Genomic DNA, 27,391 nt, shown 5'->3' with positions numbered 1-27,391 from the left:
TTTTTGGGTGGGGGGGGGGGGGGGTTTTGGTGTGTGTGTGTTGTAAATGAAAACCTAAGATAAGATTTAATGATAGAGTAAACTACACTGATAATATTTGTGGTTAGATTTAATTACACAATTATTATATTTTTTTAAAATAGTTTGCCAATTTACTTCTTTTACATCGACATTTTTTTATAGGCTAAAACTTATATAACTGTCTCTTGAAACGAATTATGGCACCCCTTCAGGAATTATACTTGTAATCTTGTAAAGTGTATGAGATATTTATGTAATTAGACATAACTTCAAGAGAAATTAATGTAATTTACTTTTAAAAAAAAGTGTAAGAGTTTATAAGTTTTTTTTTTTTTGGTAAAAAACAAAAAAAATGAGTTTCCTATTCATTTAAATTTTTTTAACAAGTTTGTTTAACTGATTATTTTTTAAATTAATTGCACTTTTGTATGATTATATTTTATACTTCATGATCTTATTTTATTCAAATATTTCATTGGTTTTTTTCTAAAAGAAAATCTAACATCTTATAAGATGTATGGACTTATAAATAAGTTTAGCCAAAAACTATATTTATGTTTCTTCCCTACTCAATTGGATTATTATTTATTAATTGATGTACCTTCAAGTGAACAAATCTAAAAATTTAAGACATCATAACATTATTTATTGTATAATAGTTTCATAAGATTATTTTGAAAACGTATAATAAATATTTATGAATTAATCACAATAATTCTGAATTTATTAATAAATTATGATAAAAATAGAAAATTTTAAAAAAAAATTTAATTTAATTAGTGTGATTTATAGAAAAATAAATAAAAAGAATGGGTTTGAGTTGGATTGGACCCAAACACTCTATCTGATCGGGCCTAGAGACCCATAGATCTTGAGTGGAGTTCAATAAATTGCGTAGGATTCGAATTTAAATTAATTTATTTGAATTTATTTTTTGTTTGTTTGGGCTTGAGTAGAATAAAATCCTATTATTTTGAACTCATCATCTTAAATTTATTCATAAACTACAGCGAAACACCAACTTAATTAATTCTGGGCAGTGATGCAAAAGAGAAACAACTGCCAACAAATGGCACCCTATGTATGTTTTCACATACAATTGGTTTAATATTGAGAGAGAGAGGAATGTTAAATGAGGAGCAGACGAGAAGCATTGAATGTTGGAAGGGACAAGGGTAAGTCGTCCGTGATGTGTAGGTGGTCCGCTCCATTTCTTTCTTTGTAAAAATTAAGGGAGGGATATGGGCTTTCCTACCACCTTGTTCTGGAGTGGTTAATATTTATAGCATTTTGCAGGTTTTGTTTTTTGGGACATCTAATGTCACTTTTAAAATGAGTCAGCAAGAAAAAAAAGGAAAATCCCGAAAAGTTGGTACAATAGTGTGACGCAAGTTACATTCACCTGTATGAGGTCGATCTGTTTAGTGAAAAATTTTGTGTTCAAACTCTATCATATGCAAAACTTACTCGAGCCAGGATTGGTGTCAGCTACGAATTGCGAATAGGGATTAATTTCAAGCGCATTGAACTTGAGTACTCTTTGTGGGTAGAAAAAGCAAGAGAAATGGATATATTTTTAATTTTAATATTTTGAAATTAAAAAATTATTACAAACATCAGATCGTGTCTTATTAATAAATTTTTTTATGCTTTTATAGTAATATAATACTTGAATTAGAGAAAATGAAATGTGTGTGTACATATTTGTTTACACATGCATGCATATAAGTAATGAATAAAGAGAAAATATGATACAAATAAAAATGCATAAAAGTATATATCTTAATCCTATCTAAGGTTTCTAAAAGGAAGCGGATGTCCATGTAAGTTCCGGAACTGTGGACAAGGCTGCTGTTGCAGAAGCATATATGTGGACGCAGCATCTTAGACAAAGATTTGCGTATCTATTGGAATTTGGACAGACGATTGAGCGGACCACTGAAAAATAACAAGTCTAACCTGCAATGTATGTAATGGAAAAGGACCAGCATCACCATCAACATCACTGGCCTGCTATCTCAAACTTACTCTATTTTCACTTCAGTATTACTGATATGGGTAAAGGCATTAAGGTATATTTTATGAAAATTACTTATCAGAAACGAAGACCACTCAGATAGCAGGTACAGTTAGAAGTCACAGCATTGATTGAAATCTTTTGGTTAACAGTTTTCTTTGTTTTAGAAAACTTGAGTAACTTCATTGCTTGATCCCTAGATTCACTACCTCATGTTAAGAATGCTTACAAATTATCTAGAGAGTGTCAACCCACAGCTAAAAGACTGAAAATAACTCGCCTTTATCGACTGAGCCAATATGAATTGACTTCAGTTTATGGATGCTCAAACTCGGGAACATGCACAGCAGCACAAACCCTTCAAGAAAACTGGAGTACCTCCAGTTCAGGCTACTCTACGTAACTTGTATTTAACTGTTTCTGTTGTATCTTCAAACAGAATTGAGGGAGATATCGATGACTAAGAAATAGTCCACCAAACCATGACTGAACATTAAACTAGGAATGTAAGAGGCACCGAACCTGATTATCCATCAAACAAAAGGTGGAAACAGTTATCCTTCGAGATATTGTACACTCACAGGTGAGTTTTCCACGTACAATGAAGGAAATTCAACTCTGGGCAAATTTGAATTACTTACAGGACTGTCATCGATTTCATACTGACAAGTTAATTGGGACAACAAATCAACCTCTGCTAAACGAGACATATCAACCTCCACGCATATGTGCTCCCAACTCTCCGAACTGTTCATCAGCTTCCACCGTGTCTGATGACAAGCGAACAGCATCCAACTTCTGCTTCAGGACATCTATGGCATTCAAAAACAATTGAGAAGCTTTTATTCCGCCCGTTGTCTCAACTGTGAAAATGAAACTATCTTCCTTGGCATGGATCTCCACAAGGCCAGGTTTCCCCATTGCTTCAGCTTTCTTAAGCACCTCATCATCATACGTATATGCTTCAGCATCATGAACATAAACCTGGAAGGGGCCAAAGCAAACAACAACCTTAGCATTGAAATGGCGCGAGAATAAATCATAAAAGCTTCTGTTTTCACATGCCATTACCAAATGAGAACTATTTTGGGACAAAAAATCTGTTATGGATCCACAAATTTGCAGGAATTGGAGATCAGTACCCAGCCAGATATAGACTCAGCGCAAAAAAACAGCAAATTTGAAAATTACACTTAATTTAGAAAGCATCAATCAACATCCATCAGATGCTTATCTTTACGCTTTAATTCAGCAGCTGCTTCAAGATCAATCTTGTTTGAAACAAAAGTTACCAAACTTCCATCTTTTGATATAATTGAAAAGGCTAAGCCTTTGTCTATAACTTTAAACCCTCATAATACTGGGAGCTCAAGCTCCAACTACAAGCGAAACTTCAGAAAAACCTTTACAACTTGTCAGAGCATCAGTCAATTCCTCAACATGGACTATACGCCTGTTAACTTAGCACTTCAACATGCAATTGTTTGATTGAGTTTTGATAACAAGCATCTGATTATAATCAAGAGTATGAAGTAACCCAAAATTACCACAAAATAAAACCAAAGATAACCTATTGAATCAGATAAGGTCACATGTATCACATTCAGATAAAAATTTCGGTTTCTAAAATATTAACCATATGGTATCTGAAACATTTTCAGGGACATTTCTCAAACAACACTTAACAAAGTTAAGCACATAAAGATTTTTGGCTTTGGTGACTCCTCTTCTAGTATCCTTCAATTCCCATACAACCTTTGATATATAAAAGAACACATTACTGATAAATGTGCCTGAAACATCTAGTGGCAATTTTGTGACAGGACAGAGCAAACACAGCTGATAGAAGAACCACAAGTATGTCACATCATATCCAAAAGTATGACTACCCATAAAATCATGACAGTATAGTTCACATACAAGTACAAGCAGTGCCAAGGTATGACAAAGAGCATTTGAATGGAAAACTATGTCACACCAAAGTCTGTCCATATGGGATGCCAGTGATAATTCTAGACTGAAGCAGCATAATATATCAACTAAAGCTTATAACAAGCCACAAGCAGCACAATTTTCAAAGATCCGACATAGAGAAGAAAAGGTAAGAACCAGAAAACTCATCATTAAACTAAAACAGGCCACTAAGATATTATGTGCAACCTGGTGGGTATTGGGATTAATGTCAAACACTTTTGTGGGGCTGCTATCAACAAACTCTTTCTTCTCCTCAAGGGTTAAGCCTTCCATCATCTCTTCATTTATATAGATTTCAGGTTCATACATGAAAGTAACAGTAGCAGCAGGTGACCATTTAGCATGATCTTTGCCAATTCCTTTCCGAGCTATGGCTCTTAAAACCAGCTCCTGACCACGACGCAGCTTCACAATGATGATTCCCCTATATTATGAAACACATAATCATATTATTCATTTTTGTATACCATAATGTTTTTGTTCATCATATTGCAAAGCTAAAAAAATGCAGCTGAAGGACAACTTCAGAAAACAGCAGACAATTTATCCTCGAAAACAAATTACTGTACAGTTGTATCAAATCATGGAAGCATGCCTCACATAACAATTTACTGATGCCCAAAAACATAAAACTTTCAGGATGCTGCAAAACTTGAGTACAAGTAAAGGAGGAATGAACCAGAACCATGGGTTTTCTTAAGTCCCAAAACCTCAATCAGCTATGCACGTAATTGGCATGCCAACTCAACAAAGCCTTGTACCAATCAACATGGCTGTTTTTCTCCCTACATTCAGTGATATACAAAATAGCCCCAAGCTTTAATGTTTCGAAGTTAAGTTTAATCCAATCAACTTAGAGAGTAAATAGTGAATTAGAAAAGGCAGTGATCGAGCTCGAGCTTGTTACGCACCAGAAAATATAGAAGAATATTTCCTTTACTGACATGTTACTGAGAAAACCTTATCAATTTTAAAAGACCAAGGCTCGTATGAATTCTTTCCCCAGTTCTCAAGTAGGGCTATGATGTTTTTCCACTTCTATCTCTGTATATCTTGGATCATTAATTGTATACTAAGCCAAGCAATCTGATTTTTTTTTCACTATCTCTCTAAGCTTTGAGTAATTAAGGAGCCTTTTCTTCCCAGAAACCTAGGTCCCAAGTATCTTTTCTCCAATGAACTATTTCCTCCCAATTCTCCCCAGCCAGTAACCCTAAAACAACACTGCCGAATAACAATTCATCAGGTGTAGTGATAATTAAAATTGGCTCATCGCTTTATGTATTTATGCAAACATATAACATTGCTCTCTTCCCTATCCCAGTCGCGTGGAAAGCAAGTTAATAAAGCTTCAATTTTTCTCCCCCAAAAGTTTCAAACAAACAAAAACCTCTTTCTAGCTAAGTCAAACAGTAACCACAATATAACCGCATGGAAAAATCTGAACATACCTAAATTCATCACCGCAGTAATTAAATATCAGTACAGATAACCAATCATAACAAACACAAAATCACAAAAGACCGCAGCACGCATGCACTATCACACAAATAAATTGACCCAAAAAAAGCACAAGTTACCTATTCTCCGTGTTATCAAATCCAGTAGACGAATCGGAGAAATCAACTGGAACAACGGTGTGGTCAGAGCTGTAAAGGTCCTTAGAGGTAACATCAAGAGTCTGGTCATTAATGCACTTGGCTCGTAAATGGAACTCGACGGAGCAATACTCGCACTGGCCGTCTCCGTCGCAGGCGTCGCAATCTCGGGAGAAGCGCATGGACATAGCACGCTCGCTGGTAAGTGGAATGAGCCCGAGACGATGAGCGATGAACTCATCGTTGAGGACCGACGAGTTCACCTCGATTTCCACCAAATCAATAGCAATGGTGGGAACTTCAGCGATCATAACGCGGCGGAGCGCGTTGGCGATACTGGCGTCTGTGTCCCTTAGCTCGAACTTCATGAAATCGTCTCTCACCGTCCGGATTTTGATCTTCGGGAATCTCTGGTATGAAACACCCTCCATTTTGGCTCGCCTCTCTCTCTCTCTCTCTCTCTCTCTATGAGGGTTTTGAACTTTTGATTTAAACCCTTTTCCGGGTATGCGAGTCGGACACCGAGAGTTGTACGTTTCGCTACAATATCTAGTTAATATTTCTGTTTTGACACTGATGTGTGTACGTATGTGCTTATACAGCTTAATAATGTTTTAGGTGAAATTGAGAAATTAATCACATAATTTAGGGTTAATTTATTTTTCACCCCATAATTTACAGGATACTAACATTAAAACCCTTTTAGTGTGTGGGGGTTTTTTTACAATATTTTTGGACTCTTTTTATAATTTTTAATGTAATATGGGCTAATCTTAAAATCCCGTATAGTATGAGGTGAAATATAAAAATACTATAAAAATGAGACTAATTTGTAATTTTGCCTAATATTCTACCTAATATGAATCACGTGCACATGAAGCCCATTTTTATGTAATCTTTCATTCAGCTTAATGTGAAATTGGGCTCAGCACAAATTTCTTATATTCTGACAAATCTTTTGGCCCAATTAGATTATCAATGAATTGTAGCCCAATTAAATGACCCTTAACATAAACCTTTAAGACTAGCCAACGCTTCAACCGGAAGGCTAAACCTTGTTCTCTCTCTCTCTCTCTAAACCCTAGTCTGTTCATCCTATCAATCTTTCGCATTCTAATTTCAATTAGGACGACATCAGCTTTCGTGTGATTCTGTATCTCGGAGAGTCAATATATGTCTTAATGATCGTCTTCAGCTACTAGAAGTAGAAAGCACAGGATTCGGATTACGTTCCGCTGATGGGGAAAGCCAGCTCGCTGTAAGATTAATATGTACCTTTTCTCTTTGTTCTTTCTTTTGCTTTTTGCTTTTTTTTTTTTCTGGTGGAAAATTTTGTGAATTTATATGGACTTCTATATGTTTTGTTTCAGATCGGATGGGAAGACTCAAGCAGACCGCAAGTTCGAAAAGAAACTGAAATTTTATGAATGTAAGTATTTGCATTCCCTTTATTTTCAATAAATTTGCAGCTGTTCGTCAGCCGAAAACTGCAGTTTCGTTTTTGTAGTTAAATAGGTGCTGGTAATTGACGATATGTTTTGATAATTAATGCTTTATCTCCAGTGCTATCTGCAATAAAAATCATAAGCATGTTAATGCATGACTGTGAAGGAACAATTTGATATGGCTTTTTGGTTTTGTAGTGGTCAGGGGTGCAGTTGCCAGAAAAGCTATTACCAAGGTATGATCCTTCAACCAGCTTTCTATGTATATATATGATATATTGGTTGCAATGGGCTACTATGATTATATTTAAAGATGACAAAAGTTCTGCTATATATTTTTTAAGTCTAAGGGGGTGATTTGATATGTTTCTGCTCTATTTATAACAGATAAAACCAGTTTTGTCTTTGCAAACCTTATTTTTTTGCAGAAGGGTGAATAAAGTAGGTTTTAGTTTTTCTGGAATAGTTTACTTCACTGCCTATTTACAAACTTCACATTAAGAATGCAATAGATAGAGCATAGACTTTGTTTCCAGGTTGCTGGTTTCTCATAATGGCTAATAGGTTGTTTTTTCCGAATATTTGATTGACTACGCTGACTTGTGAAAGAAGTCATGTTTACAATCAGGAGAAACAGCAAAGGAAACGGAGCCGGCAAAAGAAATTAAAGGCGTATGATCTGTCTTCCCTCTCAGAATACCTCCCTGAATTAAAATCATCGCAAGAGTCAGGACCTGCTAAGTTCAAACTTAACAGTAAAACAAGAAACAGCCTAGTGTAAGTATTGGAGACTATCTGATACTGTTTTGTGATTGTTTATTGTGCTGCAGACATGTTCTTGACTTGTTCCTGTGATATTACTTCTCAGGCTGAAAGAGAGTAATCAATTGAAGACAGTTATTAACCATCCAGTTTTCCACTCGGATCCTTTAGGTGCCATTTATCAACATCTGCAAAACACACAGCCTGCCACAGATGATAAGCCTAAGAGAAAAGATAGTAAAACTCGGAAAAAGACCAAAAAGAAGTCGTCCAAAGCCTCGCAGCAGTTGATGGAGATTCAGTAATTGAACTTGGGGGCTCTCATCTTTCCTACTTTTGGTACCTTCTTATACCAATTTCTTGCGCATTTTGGATGTTTATGTTTTTTGCAAGTCTGCCTTCTGCAATTGTGGTTACGTCCCTTTATACTGATTTGAGCAAACCTCTATATAGGTAGAAGACAAGATCTTTTTCTTTTCCCCATAGCCATGAAAAATGGAATTTAGCTGTAATTAAATTGTCACTCCATTGTAGTTCATGAACCCTTTTTCAATGAATGATATTACATGAAAACATGGACTGGTTTGTGGTCCCAAGTTATCAAATTACCGAATGTTCACATTTAGGTGTTGCATAAAGATCGAAGAAAGAACCGACAGATGAAAATTCTTCTGAGCTTAATATTTTTGGATGAGCTATTATTAACAAATTTGTATAACTAGTTACGTCCACTTATGCATGCTTCAACCACCTGACTGATTGAATTTGGATAGCAGAGGAAACAAGTGGAACCTTATATTAGATTCAACGAAAGCTTGTTCTGATGAATCCAGGGTGTTCTTATCTAACCATCGAGATATGAATTATACTAGCGCTGAGAAAGCACCTATCTACACTAACTCAGCAGTAAAGAAAACAGAAGCAAATCAATCGCATATCATTTAACAATTCGAAATTTCTCTGTTGGCAAGCATTATCTTTTCTCTAATCACTTAAACCCTGGATGTTCCCATCAAATAGAACTGAATTTGTAAAAAGTGCCTCTTGCATGTGTAATTAACAAAACACAAAGAACGTCTTGATCATGTATACACTGTCAAAGAATATGATCAACTTTGTTGATAGTAGCTATATACTTGAAAAATTATGAATACAACAGACAACATTTTGAGAGAATCCACTGGTTGTGCAAGGACCGGATATAGGAATTAAGAAACTTTCAGTTCTTGGATGCAGATTGGAAGATGAAGACTGCAGTTAGAACTCCCACTAATGCTGTCACTGCCAACGCCACTGTTGGTAATGGTGTTGGCAACCCAAAATTCTGCAAGTAGGCAAAGGCACTATTTAAAAAGAATTGTCATGTAATTTCATTATTCCGGACACATACAATGATGCGTATACAAGAAGAGCATAAATGGAGAAAGATCAATCATGTGCCTACAAGAGAGCATAAATTGGAGAAAGAAATGTAAGAATCTTATAAATACTACACCAAAGCCAAAGATATACAATTTTGGGTTTCAGAAGAACATATGTTCATCAGCATCAGTACAGAGGGGGTTACTCGTTTGCAGTCGACTTGCAAAGAAGTGCCCTGGGAGAGGGAAGAAGAGGCAAGGGACATCATTAATGTCGTCTTTGGTCTTCGACAATGACTCTAGCGACATTTAAGCCGTTCTGCATTAGCTACTAAAGCAAATATGCTACTGTCCTTACTCCCTCATAGACCAAGGACTGTAAATAATACTACTTAGACTAGAAACACAATAAATTAACAGACGATAAGTGATTTCCGCTGCATATACATTTTATACATTTACAATTTACACATTATTCCCTCCAAAGTAACAACAGATTATGCCAAGTGTACAGAAAGATATATTTCTAGTCAAACATATCAAAAGAAACCAAGGCCTATAGTTTCCTTCAGAAATGACAGGATAAGATCAATGAAGCGGCAGGACAGAAACAAATTCCCTCCAATTTAAAAATCTGAAGCATTTGTAGACCTGACATACCTCAAGAAGCCCTTTGCCAGTCGCAATTTCAACACTAATAGCAGCAGCAAAGCCGACCATAGCCAGCCGCCCAAGCCATACGTCTAAACCGCCGCCTTCCTTGGTGCTCTGTTCACATCTTATGGAAACTAATCTCGAATTGCAAGCAGTATAGTTCTGGTAAACTGGTCTCTGGATCACTGGAAACAAGGAGAGTATTAGAAATTACTCCATCCCGCTTGTCATAACAAAAATTCAGTTGAAAACTTGAAATGGTTGAGGAGAACTTATATCAAATTTTTGGTCATTAACGTTGTGTAAAATCAAGTATTTGGGAAAACTGAAATCAAATTTCGACTAGCAAGCATTCTCTTTTTTCTAACCTCATTTAAATTCACAACTAGATTTTTATTGTTGGCAGTCAACAATATCCAAAAGCAATCCAGTTTCAAATGCTAACTCCAAATACCTTAACAAACTACAAAATACAATAAATTCGACATATCCAAGTTTATCATCGATTAATAAAACCTAACAATTTTCCAAAATTCCTTCTTTTCCCCATTAAATCACCAAGCGAACATTACTTACACAGAGGAGAACCGGTGGCGAATGCCGTTCCAAATTTTCGAGCAACGGTAGCGGTTCTTGCCGCACTCGACACGCGAACATCTATAAAACGCTTGTAATCAGTAGGAATTATAGTACCTGAAGCTTTTGAATTGTACTAAACAGATGGCGAGGAGAAGGTGTAGCTTTACCGCGAATAGAGGAGAAGCAGTAGAGAGAAGAAGAAATCAGCGCGGCGGCTGCCATTACCTCACTGTGGATCTTCCAATTGCTAGCCGCTCAACTTTTTTTCTTCTGCAAGTGGCCGAAGAGAGAGGAGGAAAATTGAGAGGCGAAGAAGAAACTAGCGACTCCACACTAAGTATATCCAGAAGCGTACGAATCGTTTGTCTCAGGAAATTACAACGGTAAGGTCAAGCTAAATCGCATTCGAAGCGACAGCGACTTTGATGTTAATTCGATTCAAACAAATCTAGTTCTTTCTATTCTATCTTATAACATATACCTACTCACATGTATTAATATACAAATGTGTATAATAATAATGTAGTCAAAAAAGAAAAATTATTTGACTTTGAATAAGTTAGTAGTAAGTAATTTGGAGTAATATAGATTTTTATTCAATTTTTTTTAGTATTAATAAATTTGGTGGATTTTAACCAGTAAGTAAATCTATTTATTAAACGAAAATAAATTTCATAGATATTAAATTTAAATTCTCAAATTATATAAAATTTCTACCTCCAACACATATTTATTTATTTTTATTTTTGTCTCTCTATTTCCAAAAAATACAACAAAATATTCAAAAAATAAATCCAAATAAATACACCAAATATAAGGAGAACGTACTGTAATTATCCCCCGTCCTTATATTTTTAATATAGTTGTTTAAAAAAAATACATATTTTATATCTTGTGTTGTTGCATATCTAAATACTTATATGTGTATTATAAGATATTGTAAATACTATTTTAAAAATTAGATTGAGCTTATATATATATTTTAAAAATATACAAATTTATATATAATTAATTCATAACGTTCAATAATTTTAAATACTTATTCATGTAAAGGAATATAAAATATACAATCTTAAATAACATAGAATTTTATTTTTATGAAATTATATGTGTTATATATATAGTTACATCACGATTAATACGTATTTATATATATTTTTTAGAATAATAATTTACTTCTTAAAATATAGTTGTAAATATTGAGTTTCTAAATATTTTTAGATTATATAATTTAGAATAAAATGATATGTTTTAATTATTGATTTCAGAAAAACGTTCGATATCACTAAAAAAAGATTCATGATTTTGTAAGAAACCTATTTTAAAGGATATTTTTGTTCTATTAATACTAAATTATTTTATTAGGGGGCAAGAGGGGTGGGGTGGGGAGTTCAAATATCAAAATCAAATTCATAAATTATAATGAGTTTTATTTAAATTTATTATAATTCTAACTACTTTTTTTTATTGAAAATTTATATATACTTCTTCATTATTAAAGTAGTCTAATAAATACTTTTTTGTGATATTTTTGTTAATTTTAAATATATTTATAATTTAAAAAAAATAAGAAGATATTTATAATTATAGTAAATATTGGGGAGTTGGTTGTAATTTGTTCAAATTACCAAGAGTTAATGAGAGATTTTGCGTTTTAGCTAGGAATCGAAGCGGAGAAACACGTTTTAGCAGAAAGGTCCTGCACCTGCAGAAAATTTGCCACCCCTCTCTGTCTGAAAATACAAAGCCCTCTCAGAAATCCACTTCTCAGCTCCACTCCATCAACTGTCAGCTTCTTCAAGCTCCGAAGTCTTCGCGGCGTTCACAGTGATGTCTGCGGTTCTTCCTCATCCAGTTAGAACCCACCATTGTTGTTCATCGTTTCGCATATTCAAGAAGAGTCCTTTGCCTCCACCTGCTCTTTTGCCTCGATCTTCATCTTGGTTGAGACAAATAGATGGCCCCAGATTCTTGTTGCGTACAAATGGGCTTCTTCTTGCTCGGGCCGAAGACAAGGCCCGAAGTAGTTCTCCTACTTCGTCGGGCCAACAGCAGAAGAATCCGCAGGCCAACTCGGATAAGCAGCTTCAGGTCCACACAATTGATGTTTATTTTATTTTTTTGAACGATCACATTCTCTCTTTTAGCAATCGCAGTTCAATTTTTACTTTCTGGATGCATTAGATATAGCTAATGCTTTGGTTGTGTTTCCGTTCTGAGTTTTTGGACTTGAAAGGGTGGTGAGAGTGATAACATGTTTGTTTATTGTCGTAAAAAATGTTTTACTATTCTCATCTCAATGATCACTTTTTTATACATTACATTCATATATAATATTTTCAATCACTAATTCTATAAACTAATAATATATTTTTTTCATAATGCTTTGTAATGATATTTCTAACAATTCTAAACATGGCCTAGTGTGAGTCCAGATTGTGATTCTTAGGCGAGTTGTTTAGTAATGCAAGATTTTGGAGGTACGGAAGATCATATCATGTATGCGAATTTTGTGACACTGAGGATAAATGCATATAAGAAGCAGAATGTGAATTTTAACCTTGACACTGATAGTTTTGTAATCATTATCAGTGTAACGTCTTAATGCATTCGTGCTATTGCTACAAAACGTGTGGGGGTGTTCTTGTGACCATATGGTTTCTGTAGAATTTGAATTTCCAATAGAAGGATGCTGGGATGGGGCATGCATACTTTTTTTTTCCTTTAAAGACTATCAGGGTTTCTGTTTTAGGGTGAATAAACATTATGAGAAAAGGTATGTTGTTGACATATAGGAGTATTGGACTTGCTGATCATCAAGATTGCGCAGAAGTATTTACAAGTATAGAATTTCATTAGTTGCACTAGCAAATTGTTCTAGAATGAATTGACAATCCTCTTCAGCTTCTGAAATTTTACCCCAATTCTTGATCCAAAGTTGAGACAATCTAATTTCTGGAATATGTTTATCATAATATTAGGATTCGGGTCCTTCTGGAACATGTGACCCTTTATGTTCTATTGATGACACAAGCTCTGAAGAATTTGAAGTCAGTAACCAACCAAAGACAGATTTGCTGAAAGCTCTTGCAATTCTTGCAGCTGCTGGAACTGGAGCACTGGCGATAAATCATTCTTGGGTTGCAGCAAACCAGGTTTCTTCAGATGCCTGAATATTTGATTTCCACTGTCTAGTTCAGCTCATGCATCATAAGATCTTTTAACAGAAATGTGGTTGTTGGACCAACTCTTGTGATTCAGGATCTTGCAATGGCATTGTTATTTGGAATTGGATATGCTGGAATAATATTTGAAGAATCTCTTGCCTTTAATAAAAGTGGAGTGGGACTTCTCATGGCTGTTAGTTTGTGGGTCATACGAAGCATTGGGGTAAGATTTGTTGGTTCTCAATCTCAGAGTGATGAATGGATAAGTCTGCCGTTTAAAATTCTTTCTGGTGTGGATCTATGGTTTGTTTCTTAGCATCTTCTTGCTCTTTGAATCTGCTGGAGCTGACATGGTCACTCTTTACCAAGTTAATAGTTCACGCAATGCAGTATTTGATGGATGGTAGGAAACTAACTCTGGAAATCAAATTATGTGAATTTAGATCAAATCAAATCATGTTCTTAACATTGCCAAGGTATGATTGGAGTGAGACCCTCCATTTGATGTTTCCATATGTCTGTTTTACCTACATAATTAGGTGGTTAATGTAAACAGAGAATGAATGTGTTATATCCCTTTCGGCATTTCTGTACCTGGATAGCCAAACCACGTAATTCCTTTGTTTTCTCTCCCCTGTCTTCCCTCTCAGCATGCCTAAATGCAGCACTAACCTTTTTGGTGGCACACTGGTACTGCAACTGAAATTATCTTTATCTCTTTCTTTCTCAATCCATCCAAAATCAAATAATTTTATTTGTTTGGTTTTGTAGGCTTAGAACAATTCTATGTTTGAAACCTGTAAACACACTTACCCTCTCCAAGAAATACATGTCATCACAATTTTCATTTTGTGGACGAGACAAGGGAAAGATTTCCTTATTAAGAAAATAATCCATAATATTTGTATCTCAAACTTAATTTCTTAATGTGTTGGGATTTCTGTGCAATCTAAGTAAATAGGGGTTAATCGTATGCCATTTATTTTTGTTCCACCAACCATAATCAGTTCTAGACCATTCAATGTCCTTGGGCAGGCTCCTTCAACTGAGGTAGCTGTTTCAGAGTTGTCTCATGCATCTGCGGAAGTCAGTGAAATAGTATTTTTCTTGCTTGGTGCAATGACAATTGTCGAGATTGTTGATGCTCATCAAGGATTCAAGCTAGTCACTGATAATATCACCACTCGCAAGCCAAGAACTCTGCTTTGGGTGGTAAATGGTCTTTAAATACCTTCTCTTTTGTAAATGAGATGTACTATACAGATTTTTTCCTATCAATCCTTGATTTATACTGCTTTATGTATGAAAATCTAATTATGCATTAGTACTTTAAGATTTGGATACGATACCATCTCTGATGAAACAAAGTGTTCTAACATCCATGATAAACAACCAAAAGCATAAAAAGATGACCAAGGTCCTATCTGTCTGCTTTTGCAAGTTTTCTATGGTTGTACAAATTCACATGTAAACTAAATGAAGCTTTGGGGTAAGTAGGTCTCATGGTCTAATCCACCAGAGTCTATAGCCTGCATATCTAACTCTAACATAGACCTTGTTAGACTAATAGAAACTGAATAGACCGTCTGTCAAGACATTTGCAGAAATAGGTCGCTCCTAGAAACTTTAATGTCTATTACGCATCATTTTTTCTTTGTAGGATGACTTAAATGTTAAAGATTTTAAGGAGACATACAGGACTTCTGACCTCTTTCTGCATGTGACACATGCTGGCTGAAAAATGGGAAACAAAGTAGAGGGCTATAACGGGACAAATTGTAACTATGAGCTGCGTCTTTTTTACATTTACTATTTCTTTTCTCTCCTTAATTTTAATTTATTTACTCTCCATTAGAGAAAGCAGAAATAACCAACTTTTTCTTTTAAATGCCACCTCCTGGACCATTTGGAATCAAATCTCACAACATTAAAACTTTCATTATTATAAAGTAGGGTTAATTACACCCCCTCTAAAAATGTTAAATTGCAATTTACTCCAAAGAAGTTTTGAAATTACACTTACACCTCCTCCAAAAATTCTAGATTTACACGTGACCCCCTTCCGTTAGGGGTTGGACGGAAAATGCTGACTTAAGCAAAGAAAAATACATAAATTTTTAATGTTTCCCCCCTCATTTAACTTTCTCATATATATTTATGTACTTATAAAGGGATATATGTAATATATCTATATATATGGAGCGAGGTTAACATCATTACATTTTCCATTCATAAGTACAAAATTATTGCATGAAAATGTTAAGCATAGAATTAAACATTTATGCAATTGTTTTTACTAACATTAGCATTTTTCTTCTAAATCCTAACAAAATAGAGTCACGTGTAAACAATGAATTTTCGAAGGAGGTGTAATTTCAAAACTTCTTTGGGGAGAGAGTAAGTTCGCATTTCCTGAGGGGGTCTAAGTGTTATTAACCCTATAAAGTACTTTATGGCTATATATACATGTACTCAAACATGGAACTCTTGCTGTTAGGTTCTATTAGCTGAATCAAATGCGTGATTTGATCATTTGCTGAAGTAGAAGTGCATGGTTCATGTATCTAGATGAAAGTACAATCGATGAGATCGGGCTTAGATCTTATAGCTCCTGCAATTGAATGTAGGGGCCTTAATATTATACAAGATAACCACGAAAGCACCTGGATAGAAACTAGTTTTGCTACTTTGGCACTGGACCTATAATTTGGGTATGATGTTTATGTTATGGGTGTTTAACTAATTTATGCTAATAACTCCAGGTTGGTTTCGTAACATTTTTCCTGAGCTCAGTCCTTGACAACTTGACCTCTACCATTGTCATGGTGTCATTGTTGAGAAAATTGGTGCCACCTTCAGAATACCGCAAGTAAGTGCCTTGTAACAATCAGTTGCCCATGTCACTTCCAATGTGAACAGGAAAAACTTGAAGTTCCAACAGTTCCTTGCTTTTTATAGTTTACATTTAGTTGCTAAATGATTGCTTGATCTGACACTATTATTAGGTGCTCCATTTGAATTAAAAGCATTGAATGATTTTGATTCTTAAACAACCATTCTAAAGAAAGATGTTTAGAGGCTTCAGGAGAAAACATCGTGCAGCATTCTATAATTTATAGTTAGATCTCTCTTGCTTACTCTGCTTGTATCAAATTGCCTAAAAGCTTAAGACACCATCATGTGACCTTTGTTCCCTCTTCTGGGCCTTTGTATTAAGTTTATTTTTCATGGGTACATATTACAAATAAGATGAAATCTGGTTGAGAGACACAATTTAGTCTCACTATGGTCCGACACTTTATTAGTTGATAAGCATCTATGCTGAATCCTCTGATGAAAACAAAAGTGCCATGTTATTCACCTACATCTCCAGAAAATATGTACCATAAGAAAGAATCCGAGAATCTGGTGTCGGACCTGGTGCATTCATAGGGAGAGATGTTTTACTTATAAAGGGACGCCAAGAAAATGCTTCCCACCTGGTTGACTGGAATGATCTGCCTCTTCCAGTATGTATTTGTTTGTATAGGATTTGAGAATTTATCGACTATAAATTGGGTAATCATTACAAATCCGCTTGACAGGCTTCTGGGTGCAGTTGTTGTTATTGCTGCAAATGCTGGTGGAGCATGGACTCCAATTGGTGATGTTACAACTACTATGCTTTGGATACACGGTCAAATATCCACACTACCGACAATGAAGGTCTCTATGTTATAACATCTTATTGATCTTGGGACATCAGCTCTATTTTGGTGGATTATACACAATTGTTCATATATAAATGGAACCTGGCGATGATAATGTACTGTTCCTTTAGAATGATCCAGTTTTAACTGAAAACACCACTTGGGAGTGTCTTGGGGAGAAAAGAGGAGAATTCAAACTTGAAATGGTTCCGGTTGACTAAATGGTGGCTTTTAGTTTACACTTCGTTCTTGATAACAAAGTGTAACTTGAGAAAATTAATGGCTCTTAAAGTTTTAGATTACATGAAATGCATATACACATATATCCTTGAATCAGTAAATGTCTAACTCAGCTGAATTTGGTGCTTGAAAGTATTGCACAATGATTGCTTAAATCTTTTATCCGATGATTGGAAACAAATGTTAATCATATGAAATATTTACCAACTTCTAGCTGAACCACCTCAGCAGGGTCATGTGTGATGTATCATTTGGAATAATCACTGCACCAAGTTTTGAGTTCATATTCTTTCTTCGCTCCCATTTTTTCATCTTGTTCGTCCTAGCTCCTTTTGGGTTTATTTCTGCAACTTCACTTCTGTAATTATAGTGTGACTAATATCCTATAATGCATTCTTTTATGGCCCAGGAGTTACTAATCCCATCAGCCGTTTCTTTGGCTGTTCCTCTGGCTCTCATGTCCCTCACTAGGTACCTCTTTTACATGTAGTGTTTACGACAGACTTAATTTTTGATGAATGGAGTAATAGAATATTAAAACTTTTGTCTTTATCCAGTGAAGTAAATGGAAGAGGACAGAATTCTGCTGATGTCTTAGCCTCTGAACAAATGGCTCCTCGAGGCAAGCTTGTGTTCTCTGTGGGAATTGGTGCTCTTGTTTTTGTCCCAGTTTTCAAGGCTTTGACAGGTTTACCCCCTTATATGGGTATGCTTCTTGGACTTGGAGTCCTCTGGATCCTAACTGATGCAATTCACTATGGTGAATCTGAGAGACAGCAGTTGAAGGTACCACAGGCTTTATCACGTATCGACACTCAAGGAGCCCTTTTCTTCCTTGGGATTCTTCTATCGGTCAGCAGGTATTCACAATACCTTGATTATTGAATGTTATTCTGATTATAAGTGGAATGGCAACTCTTACAAATTCCTCACATGTTTGTGCAGTAGAAATCCAAATTCCAAAAATTTACATGATATTGATGCTTTGTTTAAATTTCTTGTCCTTTAAATAAGAAGAGTAATGCCATGCAATTGGATCTCAAATCAAGTAGCTTTACATGCTTAATTATCATCTTGAGTGATTACTTAATTGTCCAGCTCTATGGACTATTAGAAGTGCAATTAATGATCAATTTCCTTCTATAAATTTTTGAATCTATGCTTCTTGTTTTAATTACACTCTCTATTAGTCACCTTTAACAAAAACTCAAAGCATGTCATCTATATTCTGACAATATTCGTTTCACCTTCATAGCCTGGAAGCGGCAGGTATTCTGAGGGAAATAGCAAATTACCTAGACGCCCATATACCGAATATTGAGCTAATTGCAAGTTCAATAGGAGTCGTATCAGCAATCATAGATAACGTCCCATTAGTTGCGGCAACAATGGGAATGTACGATCTCTCTTCTTTTCCTCGGGACTCTGAGTTCTGGCAGCTGGTAGCATATTGTGCCGGTACAGGTGGATCCATGTTAATCATCGGATCTGCGGCTGGTGTTGCGTTTATGGGGATGGAGAAGGTTGACTTCTTTTGGTACCTACGGAAGGTACATTATACTATGCAATCATCTCCTGTTGATGAACCGAATATGTTTTGTTTTCTATACTTTGTTTGTTCATTTTCTCCCTTCCGCTTTGCAGGTGAGTGGATTTGCTTTTGTTGGTTATGCTGCCGGCATCGCTGTGTATCTTGGTGTTCATAATCTTGATATTTCCCTTCCGGCAACTCTGGCTCATGTTCCCTTCCTTTCTGGTTCTTGAATTGACCAATCAATATGTTATCTGTAGTTCATTAGTGAAACAGGGATTCTGTATTTTTGTAGATCCTTTTCCAGTTCACAGAATAAAGGGCAAACTTTCCTTTACATGTAGTTTTGCAGGATAGATATTTGAAGATGGCCTTCAAAATTTTGGGATGAGAATCATTGCCCTACAAATGTATAAACTGCAACTTTCCAATTTTTGTGGCTGGTGGAAGAAGGTTGTACTATCGTTGTCCAGGTGAGCTCCTAAGCCAACACTATCAGATATTTGAATATTGTAAAATATTATAAAGTATTTAATATTTTATTTAAAAAATAGCTTATAAAATTTGAAAATTCCTACCAAATCTTTCGGAAAAAAAATTCTAACTCCTGAGATTTTAAAATATTTTTCTAATTTAATTCATATTAGTTACAAGATTGTTATTACCTTATAATTTACCAATTTTATTTTATTAAATATTTCAAGAGTTTATTTTTAAAATAAAACCATCTTATAATCTCTAACAAAAAATATGTTATAAAACATAGGAAAGTTAAGTTACATCTTTGTACAATTATAGTTACAGCCTCCGAGAGATGTTAGTGTAATATTTGGGTATTTGTGTAAATTTTATTTTTGAATTGAGGATGTGATTGTAGTTACAACAATAATCATAGGGACTGTAGCTATTATTTTGCAAAATAGAATAGAATTATATATATTTTGACCTAATATTAGGGGTTGATACAATTTACCCTAAAATATAAGAACTAATAAAGTTTTATTTACACTTTTAAAGTGCACTGGGATTAAGACATCTACGCAACTGATTCCAGAAACACTATCATTATAATTCTGAATAGCAAAACATGACATGACGGCGACATTTCACTCAATAAAATACATGATTCTAAACGCAAAGCCAACCTTATTGATATCCCCCTAAACTAAAGCTACTAAAACACAAGTACACAACCAAACTTGATCAAAATTGGGAACTGTGTGATAACAAGCATGTGGATAATGCCACTACAACTTAAGGTAAACAAATTCCTCAATGGCTGGGATATCACCAATCTTCTTTAGTGACTGCTTGGTTGGTTCCTCATCAACTCCAATTGCCATCACAGCTTGCTTCCTTGGGGCTATCCTGCCAACGCTCATAAAGCTCACATTCACGTTGTCCTCTGCCAAAATGCTACCGACTTTTCCAATCATTCCTGGCTGATCAACTTGCCTGCAGAGTATGATACTGCCTTCCAAGCTCACATCCACTTCGAAAGACCCTACCCTTGTTAAATGTGGAACACCATCTTTAACACGGCCTTCCACTTTAATCTCCCCAGAATCAGAAATTGCACTGGCAAATCTCGACTCCACGTTGGCAATTTGAACCTGGATTAACTCAAGTGGGCTTTCAGGAGAACCATCCAGGAGTATTCGTTCTTCAGTTATGCGAAGTCCTCTTTGTTTGGCAGTGAAATCAGCATTAACCAGATTCACAAAAACACTCGAGATTGGCTCGATTAGACCCTTGGTTATCATGGCACGAAGCAACCTCGTGTCAAGGTCATCTGGAGCTCTGGCAGATGCGTATGTGACTTTTACAGTTTTTACGCCACTCCCACCCGCTACTAGTTGGACAGCAAGTCTACCAAGTTTCTCAGCAAGAGAAACATAAGGCTTCAGCTCAGTGAGAACCTACAAAAAGAATTTATATAAATGAAACACTCGAACATTAAATGGGTTTGGCCTTATAATTAGTTAGATTCTAAATGATAAAGTTTATCTAAAGAAATATTAGCATCAGATGAGATTACAGGGGGCAGCAACAAGCACTTTCAGAATGCATACAGACACCAAATCAGACCAATTTGAAAGCCTGTAGTACAAAATCCAATCATAAAGCCCCCTGATCCTTTATTTTTCTTTCATCTTCCTGGGCCTGGTTACACAGGAAATTTGAAGTAGCACGCTACCCGCTAGGTTCAATTCAGCAAAACATATTACCATCCAGAATAATGGATAACATAAAGCAAAGTAAATATATGACTGTAAGAAATATTGGAGGACATTGGACAGAATAACTAAGATTAACAACACCTAAGTACCTGAGCAGGAACCATGGGTGCATTAACTGCAGTCGCAGCAAGCTCCCCCTTCAAGGCTCCAACAACAGCTTCAGCTACTTCAATTGCTACCCCTTCCTGAGAACAAGTTAAATGAGCATGGTGCAAAAAATTACAATCAGGAAGGAAACTGCACAGAGAGAGAGAGAAAGATTCTGCAAACCTGAGCTTCCATTGTACTGGCACCAAGATGTGGAGTTGCTGTTACATTCTCATGTTGTACCAACTTGCTATCCTTCGCTGGTGGCTCTTCTGTGAAGACATCAAGTGCCGCCTGAAATTATACTAAAGAATTAGGCAAAGTGCATAGACTATAGTTTGACTCAAAATAAAGTCTCCATTATTGGTCATTTTTTTGTTATCCTGAAGGTGAAGCAAAAACCTGTGCTACAATGCCAGCATCAAGTGCCTTCACCAATGCTTCTTCATCAATCACTCCCCCACGTGCAACATTAATGATCCTGACACCTTTTTTCATCTTTGCAAAAGTTTCATCATTTAGCATTTTGGATGTTGATGCAGTTAGTGGCATGTGAAGTGAAATGAAGTCAGCTGATGCAATAGCTTCATCAAAGCTTACAAGCCCCACACCTATTGCGCGGGCACGGTCAGCAGGAGCATAGGGATCGTGTGCAATGACATGCATACCAAGACCCTTGGCACGCCTAGCAACTTCTGATCCAACCTTCCCGAAACCCAGTACTGCAAGCGTCTTGCCAACAAGAGACACACCAACATATTTGCTTCTCTCCCATTTACCTGGAATTGTTATAGTAAATAAGTAATTTTTTACATGATAGAATTTCATAACTCAGAAGTTAGTGTTACAGACAAGAGTTAATAAACCCCAACCATGTAATTATTTCATCATTACAGTACTATCAAACATCAAAGAATCTTATCAATGATAGTTCACTTACTTTGTATTCCCAGACTACTATTGAGAAAGGCGCTACACCTATCTAGCTGCAGCAACAATTGTGCCATGTATATGTACAAAAAGCATCCAATCATAGGGCAACAAATGCTCAGAGGGAAGAAAATGTTAGACGAATTTTAGTCAGTTAATGACTGCGTTCACTATACAAAACTTCATAGTTTTCGAAGAACCTCAGGCATAAATAAAAAAAAGAGCATGTTAAATTTTCAGGGGCATATTGACATCAATACTCAAAGTTCAAATAAGCCATTCTTTTCCAAAAAGCTTAACTTTAGCATGCTGAATTCGTAGTAATACTATAGATTTAATTCTTTTATAAGTAAATTTATGGCCTAATCTCCATGTCTAAAGGAATCTTGGTCAGATCCCAAAAGGTGGGAGCTTTATTTTATAAATCTACTACATTCAGAAAAGCAAGAAAACCTGATCTAACACCAGATCCAGCATCAAAAACCTAAGATTCGTTTTGAACATTCCCAATCTGAAAACCAAGAAAACAGTAATCACCCATCACATTCAAGTCAACCTTAAAAGCATCAAAGCAGATTAACTATTCCACGAAATTCTTCACAAGCTGACACTCAGAAAACAAAAACTCAGATAATAAGCATAAATTAGTCCAAATGCACGCGCATTTCTTTTCTTCATATAGAGATTGTATCAGTAAACTAACCAGCTTTAACGGACGCATCGGCTTGAGCAATGTTCCTAGCCATGGAAGTAAGGAGAGCGATCCCATGCTCCGCGGCGGCGACAGTATTGGCAGTCGGCGCGTTCACAACCAAGCACCCGTGCTCAGTCGCCGCCGCCAGAACTCCGTCTCTTCCGACAACCTTAAGCCTTCCCCCGGACGACTCGAACACCTCGCGGTTCACCTTAGTCCCACTCCTCACAATCAGCGCGTCACAAAGCGAGATCTTGGTGCAGAGCTCCTCAGGGCTGAGGTTATAGGAGCAGTCCACGTTCGCGAACTCTTTGAGGAGATTCACCCCCGCCTCGCCGAGCTTCTCGGCTACGAGAATTGTGGGCTTCGCGTCCATTGAGAGGACGAGGAAGCGGCGGGGTTGGTCGCGGCGGTGGCGGAATGAAAGGGTGGTGACGCCGAAAGTGGTGGGCCGATGGTTTAAGAGTGGTGGAGGAAGCTGCGGCCGCCATTTTTGAATCCGCTGTCTGGAAGTGGTGTGAGCTAAATTGCAGCTGCAGGTATATGAGGGAGACGAAGATGGGGCAGTGAGGCGCTTTTATACTCGGGGGACAGGGTTTATGAGCCGTACTCTGGGTTTTATTGGCTCAACATTATTTTATATTTTTATCTTTGGTTTTTCATTTTAGTTGAAAATTCTTTTTTTTTTTTTTTATTACAAAAAAATTCAAGTGAAGTTTGCATTTTGCCCCTAAAAATAGAAGGAAATCATGTATATCTTTTTATAGCCGAAAATTTCTAATTCAAATTGGACAGATTTGAACTAATTATATTATGGTGTTCGGTTTAGTAAAAGTGATCAATCATACGATAAGTATAATACACTTATCATGTAATTAGTTTATCAGACCTGATTTGAGTTATAATTGTCCCTCCAATTGATGAAACGCATAATTTGTACAAATCTTTTCATTTTTCGGGTCGATAGGATCCAAATTCTAGAACACCTCTAACAAATGGGCAAATAGTCAATTTTAAAAGAATTTTTTGTCAACATATTTTAGATGTCCATCTATATGATTTAGAATGAAAGAGTTTGCATCAGTATCTCATTTCAAACATCAGTGTGATTAACACTCAGTGTTCTCAAAAATATCTACCATCCAAAAAGAGAAAGAAATAAAAAAAAAAAAAGAGCTTTGATCGTCTGTATCTAGAGAAATGCGTTGAGAAAGAGGAAATGTATACAACCTTTCAACGAAATAGTGTTTTCTCTAACTCTCTCAAAATAGGTTTATTTCCAATCATACATGCCATGATTCCTTATTTCGACAGGGTACAAATATCTAAATTTGATAGTTTTTAAATACTTTTTTAGACCTATTTATTGATACTAAGTCAAAAACTTGTATTTATTTTTCATGATATTATGTATGGATAGGTATATCATGGCAAATTTTTCAGAAAAAAGATGTACTATATTTGTATTCATTTTCAAATTATTTTGGAAACATACATAATGTTTGTTATCATTTAAAAATACCTTATTTAGGTGTTTTTAACTGTTTTAGCATAAATACGTACATATATATACACACATATACATAAATATATATAAAAAAAGGCATGATTTGACAATGACAAAACACACACTTATTTATCTTTGTTTTTCTCTTTCTATTTCTATAAAATACAACAAGACATTGAGAAAACAAATCTAAACATTATGATGATGTCTTCCACTAATAAGTAAGATTTCGAGGAAATGTTTATATAATTTTTTCCTAATAAAAAAAAATAATTTATCGAAATAACTAGTCGTCATTAATTCAGCAATTTCCACTTATCACCTGTGTATTACAATATAGAGTTAATTGGGTGCCCATTGTTTATCGTGGTCACGATAATTGGTACACGTCCTTTTCAATCCTCTCCCATTAGGAAAAAGTTCTCTCAATGCTCTAACGTCCACATTTTGAATTCAGTTCAAATACCATTTCAATTGATGAACAAATTAAATACTTGGGTCGAAAATATGACATAATGGCAATATGCATACAACTAATATTTACGTGGTCATATATGTTGATTGCAAAATTTTAAAATAAAATATCAATTAAAAACCCAATATAAATTGACTAATAATTAAATTTTAAACCAACATTTTTAAAATTTGAGTTTTACATATATTGAAAATAATAAACTTATAATAGACCCATAAGAAATTTGAGCACTATGCGTCTTGTAGATTGATCTAAGATAAAAATAAGTTTTTTTTTTTAATTAGCTAATTGAGTCAAATCATTTTCGAGTACAACCCGTCAGTTGATGTTGTATATCAAACAGTGAGAATCATGCTTTTTTATAACAAGATAGTCAATGTTCAACTGAAACTAGTCAAGTACAAGTAGAACAAGAGAATAGAAACACACATCCATGTTCTGGGCCAGAACATGAGATGAGGCCAATTTTAGTTGGGCCTCTATATCAGAAAAAGTGGGTAAGATAAGCATCGGCCAACATACGGCCCAATTGGACCTGGGCCTCAGTAGTGAGATGAAGGTTGTCTTCTTTGAGCTCCAATCCCTTTGCATCCACACACACAACTTTTGGGAGATCAATTCCTTTCTGTATTTCCCTAATCTTTTCAAGGTACTTTTCATCTCCAGATGCAATTGCGACCTGCAAAGTGCAAACCCCAACCGAATCAGATGCCTCTTTTGTACTCTAGCCTTAGGGTAGACTACATATTCTTCTCCAAACTTTTGTAAACTATATTTGAACGGGAAGTATTTGGAGTAAGATTACTCTTTATTGGATCTGGAATTATGTTTAGTATCTATAATGTTTGTTAACTCGTAATAAATACATTTATTCATTAATAAAAAGTTATTTAATTTATTGATATTAATAAAAATAAATAAATAAAAATTTGTATCATCGAATTCAATAAATTTAACTAATCAACATATCTATTTTGTACACGAAAACAAACATAAAAATAATAAAGACTCTGTGTAGTGTATTAGGACTAAGGATAATTACAATCTCCTTTTCTTAGTTTGGTTAATTACATATAAACTCTTTATAGTCTAGAAATTACATCTAGTGCCCAAATTCACTAAATTTGTTGATATATAACAAAAAAAAATTGAATTTAAAATTAATATTTACTTTTAATTGACTAAAAACTGACTTATTACATGTAGAATAATTATTTCGGTTAAATTACCCTGGTAACAGTGAACATATACCTCCTCACATACATTAATGCGTGAAGACATATAAGGATAATTTGGTTATAAAAAGTTTTATTTGATCTATTATAAGTTAGTAATAAGTCAATAGAAGATAATTATATATATATATTTTATTTTATTAATATCAGTAAATTTAATAATTTTTAACTATTCAAGAAACTTATTTATTAGACGAAAATAAATCTTATATATACAAAATATAATTTTTCAAATTATAGAAATATACATATAATTTTACCAAATATTCGGTGAGAGGGTGTAATTATCCGTTAGGACTATGAATTATCCCAATCAGTTGGGAGTGAAAGCGTAGTGGAGTGACCTGAATGATGGGAAGAGAGGGCAAATCCAGATCTGTTCGCACATTGCAAATAAGCGTCTCCATGTTCTCCTTGTAGGAGTCCGCATCCTCTTGCGACGACGTATCGCTCTCCCCTTGGTACCACAGGACCGCCTTTATTTCTCCTCCGCCGTGCACCGCCGCCTTCGCGCGCTTCACCATATTCTCGTACAGGTGCGTCCCCCGAGCCCACTCCTTGATCGCGGTCCCTCCGACGGCGCAGGGCACCAGTCCGATGACTCCGACGCGCTCCTTCACCGTGTTGGCGAACGACATCCCGGGGCCCACCCCGCAGGTTTTCTTGGTGTCGATGTCGTGGTGGAGAGGCTCACGCGCCACCTCCCAGTGGAGGTCAACGCTGAGCCGCATGATTTTGGAGGGGTCAGGGGAGGATTCTGGAGGAACGACGCCATCCCATTTCTTCGTGTGCCTGTCGACGCCGCCGCGCCCCGCCATGTTGCTCTGGCCCGACAAGATGAAGATTTGTTTGGCGGACCGGGCTTCATTGTTCTGGGCCGCGTTTGAAAGATCCATGGATGGACTACAGTCTACAGCTTGATTGAACAAAAAAAAGTGTTTGGATGTATTTGGAAATTGGATGATTAGGTGGCGTTCACTTGTGTGTTTGGTTGGTGGGTGGAACGAAATACCCTAAGCGCTTCCCTATGAAGTCCGGTCCATGACAAATTTTAGTAGGGTATTTAATAAAGTATTTGTAATTTTAAAAATGTATTTACCTATTTTAAATAACGGATGGATATTTATAATTATGATAAAAATTATTGTAATTTACGGTATTTTTTTTGAGATGGATACATTTTCA

The 27,391-nt window shown here is 35.6% G+C and overlaps 6 protein-coding genes across 7 annotated transcripts; 2 read left to right on the top strand and 4 right to left on the bottom strand.

Moving 5' to 3' along the window:
- On the bottom strand, nucleotides 2,507-6,041 carry LOC105172700 (DNA-directed RNA polymerases II, IV and V subunit 3). Its single transcript, XM_011094245.2, has 3 exons — nucleotides 5,593-6,041; nucleotides 4,199-4,436; nucleotides 2,507-3,022 (listed from the first exon to the last, which is right to left on the bottom strand). The coding sequence occupies exons 1-3, from the start codon at nucleotides 6,039-6,041 to the stop codon at nucleotides 2,750-2,752; spliced, it is 960 nt and encodes a 319-aa protein (XP_011092547.1). The 3' UTR covers nucleotides 2,507-2,749.
- LOC105172698 (putative ribosome biogenesis protein slx9-like) lies at nucleotides 6,646-8,409 on the top strand. Of its 2 annotated transcripts, none has more exons than XM_011094243.2 (5): nucleotides 6,646-6,868; nucleotides 6,981-7,039; nucleotides 7,254-7,291; nucleotides 7,668-7,832; nucleotides 7,924-8,409. In XM_011094243.2, the coding sequence occupies exons 2-5, from the start codon at nucleotides 7,034-7,036 to the stop codon at nucleotides 8,120-8,122; spliced, it is 408 nt and encodes a 135-aa protein (XP_011092545.1). In that variant the 5' UTR covers nucleotides 6,646-6,868; nucleotides 6,981-7,033; the 3' UTR covers nucleotides 8,123-8,409. The 2 variants fall into 2 exon arrangements, with proteins under 2 accessions (XP_011092545.1, XP_011092543.1); XM_011094241.2 differs by having other exon boundaries at nucleotides 6,647-6,868; nucleotides 7,684-7,832.
- LOC105172699 (stress enhanced protein 1, chloroplastic-like) lies at nucleotides 8,845-10,760 on the bottom strand. Its single transcript, XM_011094244.2, has 4 exons — nucleotides 10,579-10,760; nucleotides 10,409-10,489; nucleotides 9,839-10,017; nucleotides 8,845-9,141 (listed from the first exon to the last, which is right to left on the bottom strand). Exons 1-4 carry the CDS (start codon nucleotides 10,631-10,633, stop codon nucleotides 9,037-9,039), a joined length of 420 nt encoding a protein of 139 aa, XP_011092546.1. The 5' UTR covers nucleotides 10,634-10,760; the 3' UTR covers nucleotides 8,845-9,036.
- On the top strand, nucleotides 12,092-19,510 carry LOC105172697 (sodium/proton antiporter 2). Its single transcript, XM_011094240.2, has 10 exons — nucleotides 12,092-12,502; nucleotides 13,393-13,566; nucleotides 13,673-13,801; nucleotides 14,614-14,790; nucleotides 16,341-16,447; nucleotides 17,163-17,283; nucleotides 17,917-17,978; nucleotides 18,065-18,367; nucleotides 18,763-19,057; nucleotides 19,152-19,510. Exons 1-10 carry the CDS (start codon nucleotides 12,242-12,244, stop codon nucleotides 19,269-19,271), a joined length of 1,749 nt encoding a protein of 582 aa, XP_011092542.1. The 5' UTR covers nucleotides 12,092-12,241; the 3' UTR covers nucleotides 19,272-19,510.
- On the bottom strand, nucleotides 20,074-23,434 carry LOC105172836 (D-3-phosphoglycerate dehydrogenase 1, chloroplastic). The gene is made up of 5 exons (XM_020697327.1): nucleotides 22,999-23,434; nucleotides 21,768-22,144; nucleotides 21,549-21,659; nucleotides 21,368-21,463; nucleotides 20,074-20,957 (listed from the first exon to the last, which is right to left on the bottom strand). The coding sequence occupies exons 1-5, from the start codon at nucleotides 23,363-23,365 to the stop codon at nucleotides 20,286-20,288; spliced, it is 1,623 nt and encodes a 540-aa protein (XP_020552986.1). The 5' UTR covers nucleotides 23,366-23,434; the 3' UTR covers nucleotides 20,074-20,285.
- LOC105172696 (probable carbohydrate esterase At4g34215) lies at nucleotides 25,305-27,256 on the bottom strand. The gene is made up of 2 exons (XM_011094239.2): nucleotides 26,551-27,256; nucleotides 25,305-25,650 (listed from the first exon to the last, which is right to left on the bottom strand). Exons 1-2 carry the CDS (start codon nucleotides 27,100-27,102, stop codon nucleotides 25,456-25,458), a joined length of 747 nt encoding a protein of 248 aa, XP_011092541.1. The 5' UTR covers nucleotides 27,103-27,256; the 3' UTR covers nucleotides 25,305-25,455.

This window comes from Sesamum indicum, linkage group LG10 (assembly GCF_000512975.1).
Source record: "Sesamum indicum cultivar Zhongzhi No. 13 linkage group LG10, S_indicum_v1.0, whole genome shotgun sequence".
NCBI lineage: Eukaryota > Viridiplantae > Streptophyta > Magnoliopsida > Lamiales > Pedaliaceae > Sesamum > Sesamum indicum.
The sequence above is the reverse complement of the archived record's forward strand: the minus strand, read 5'-3'. Positions and strand labels throughout refer to the sequence as shown.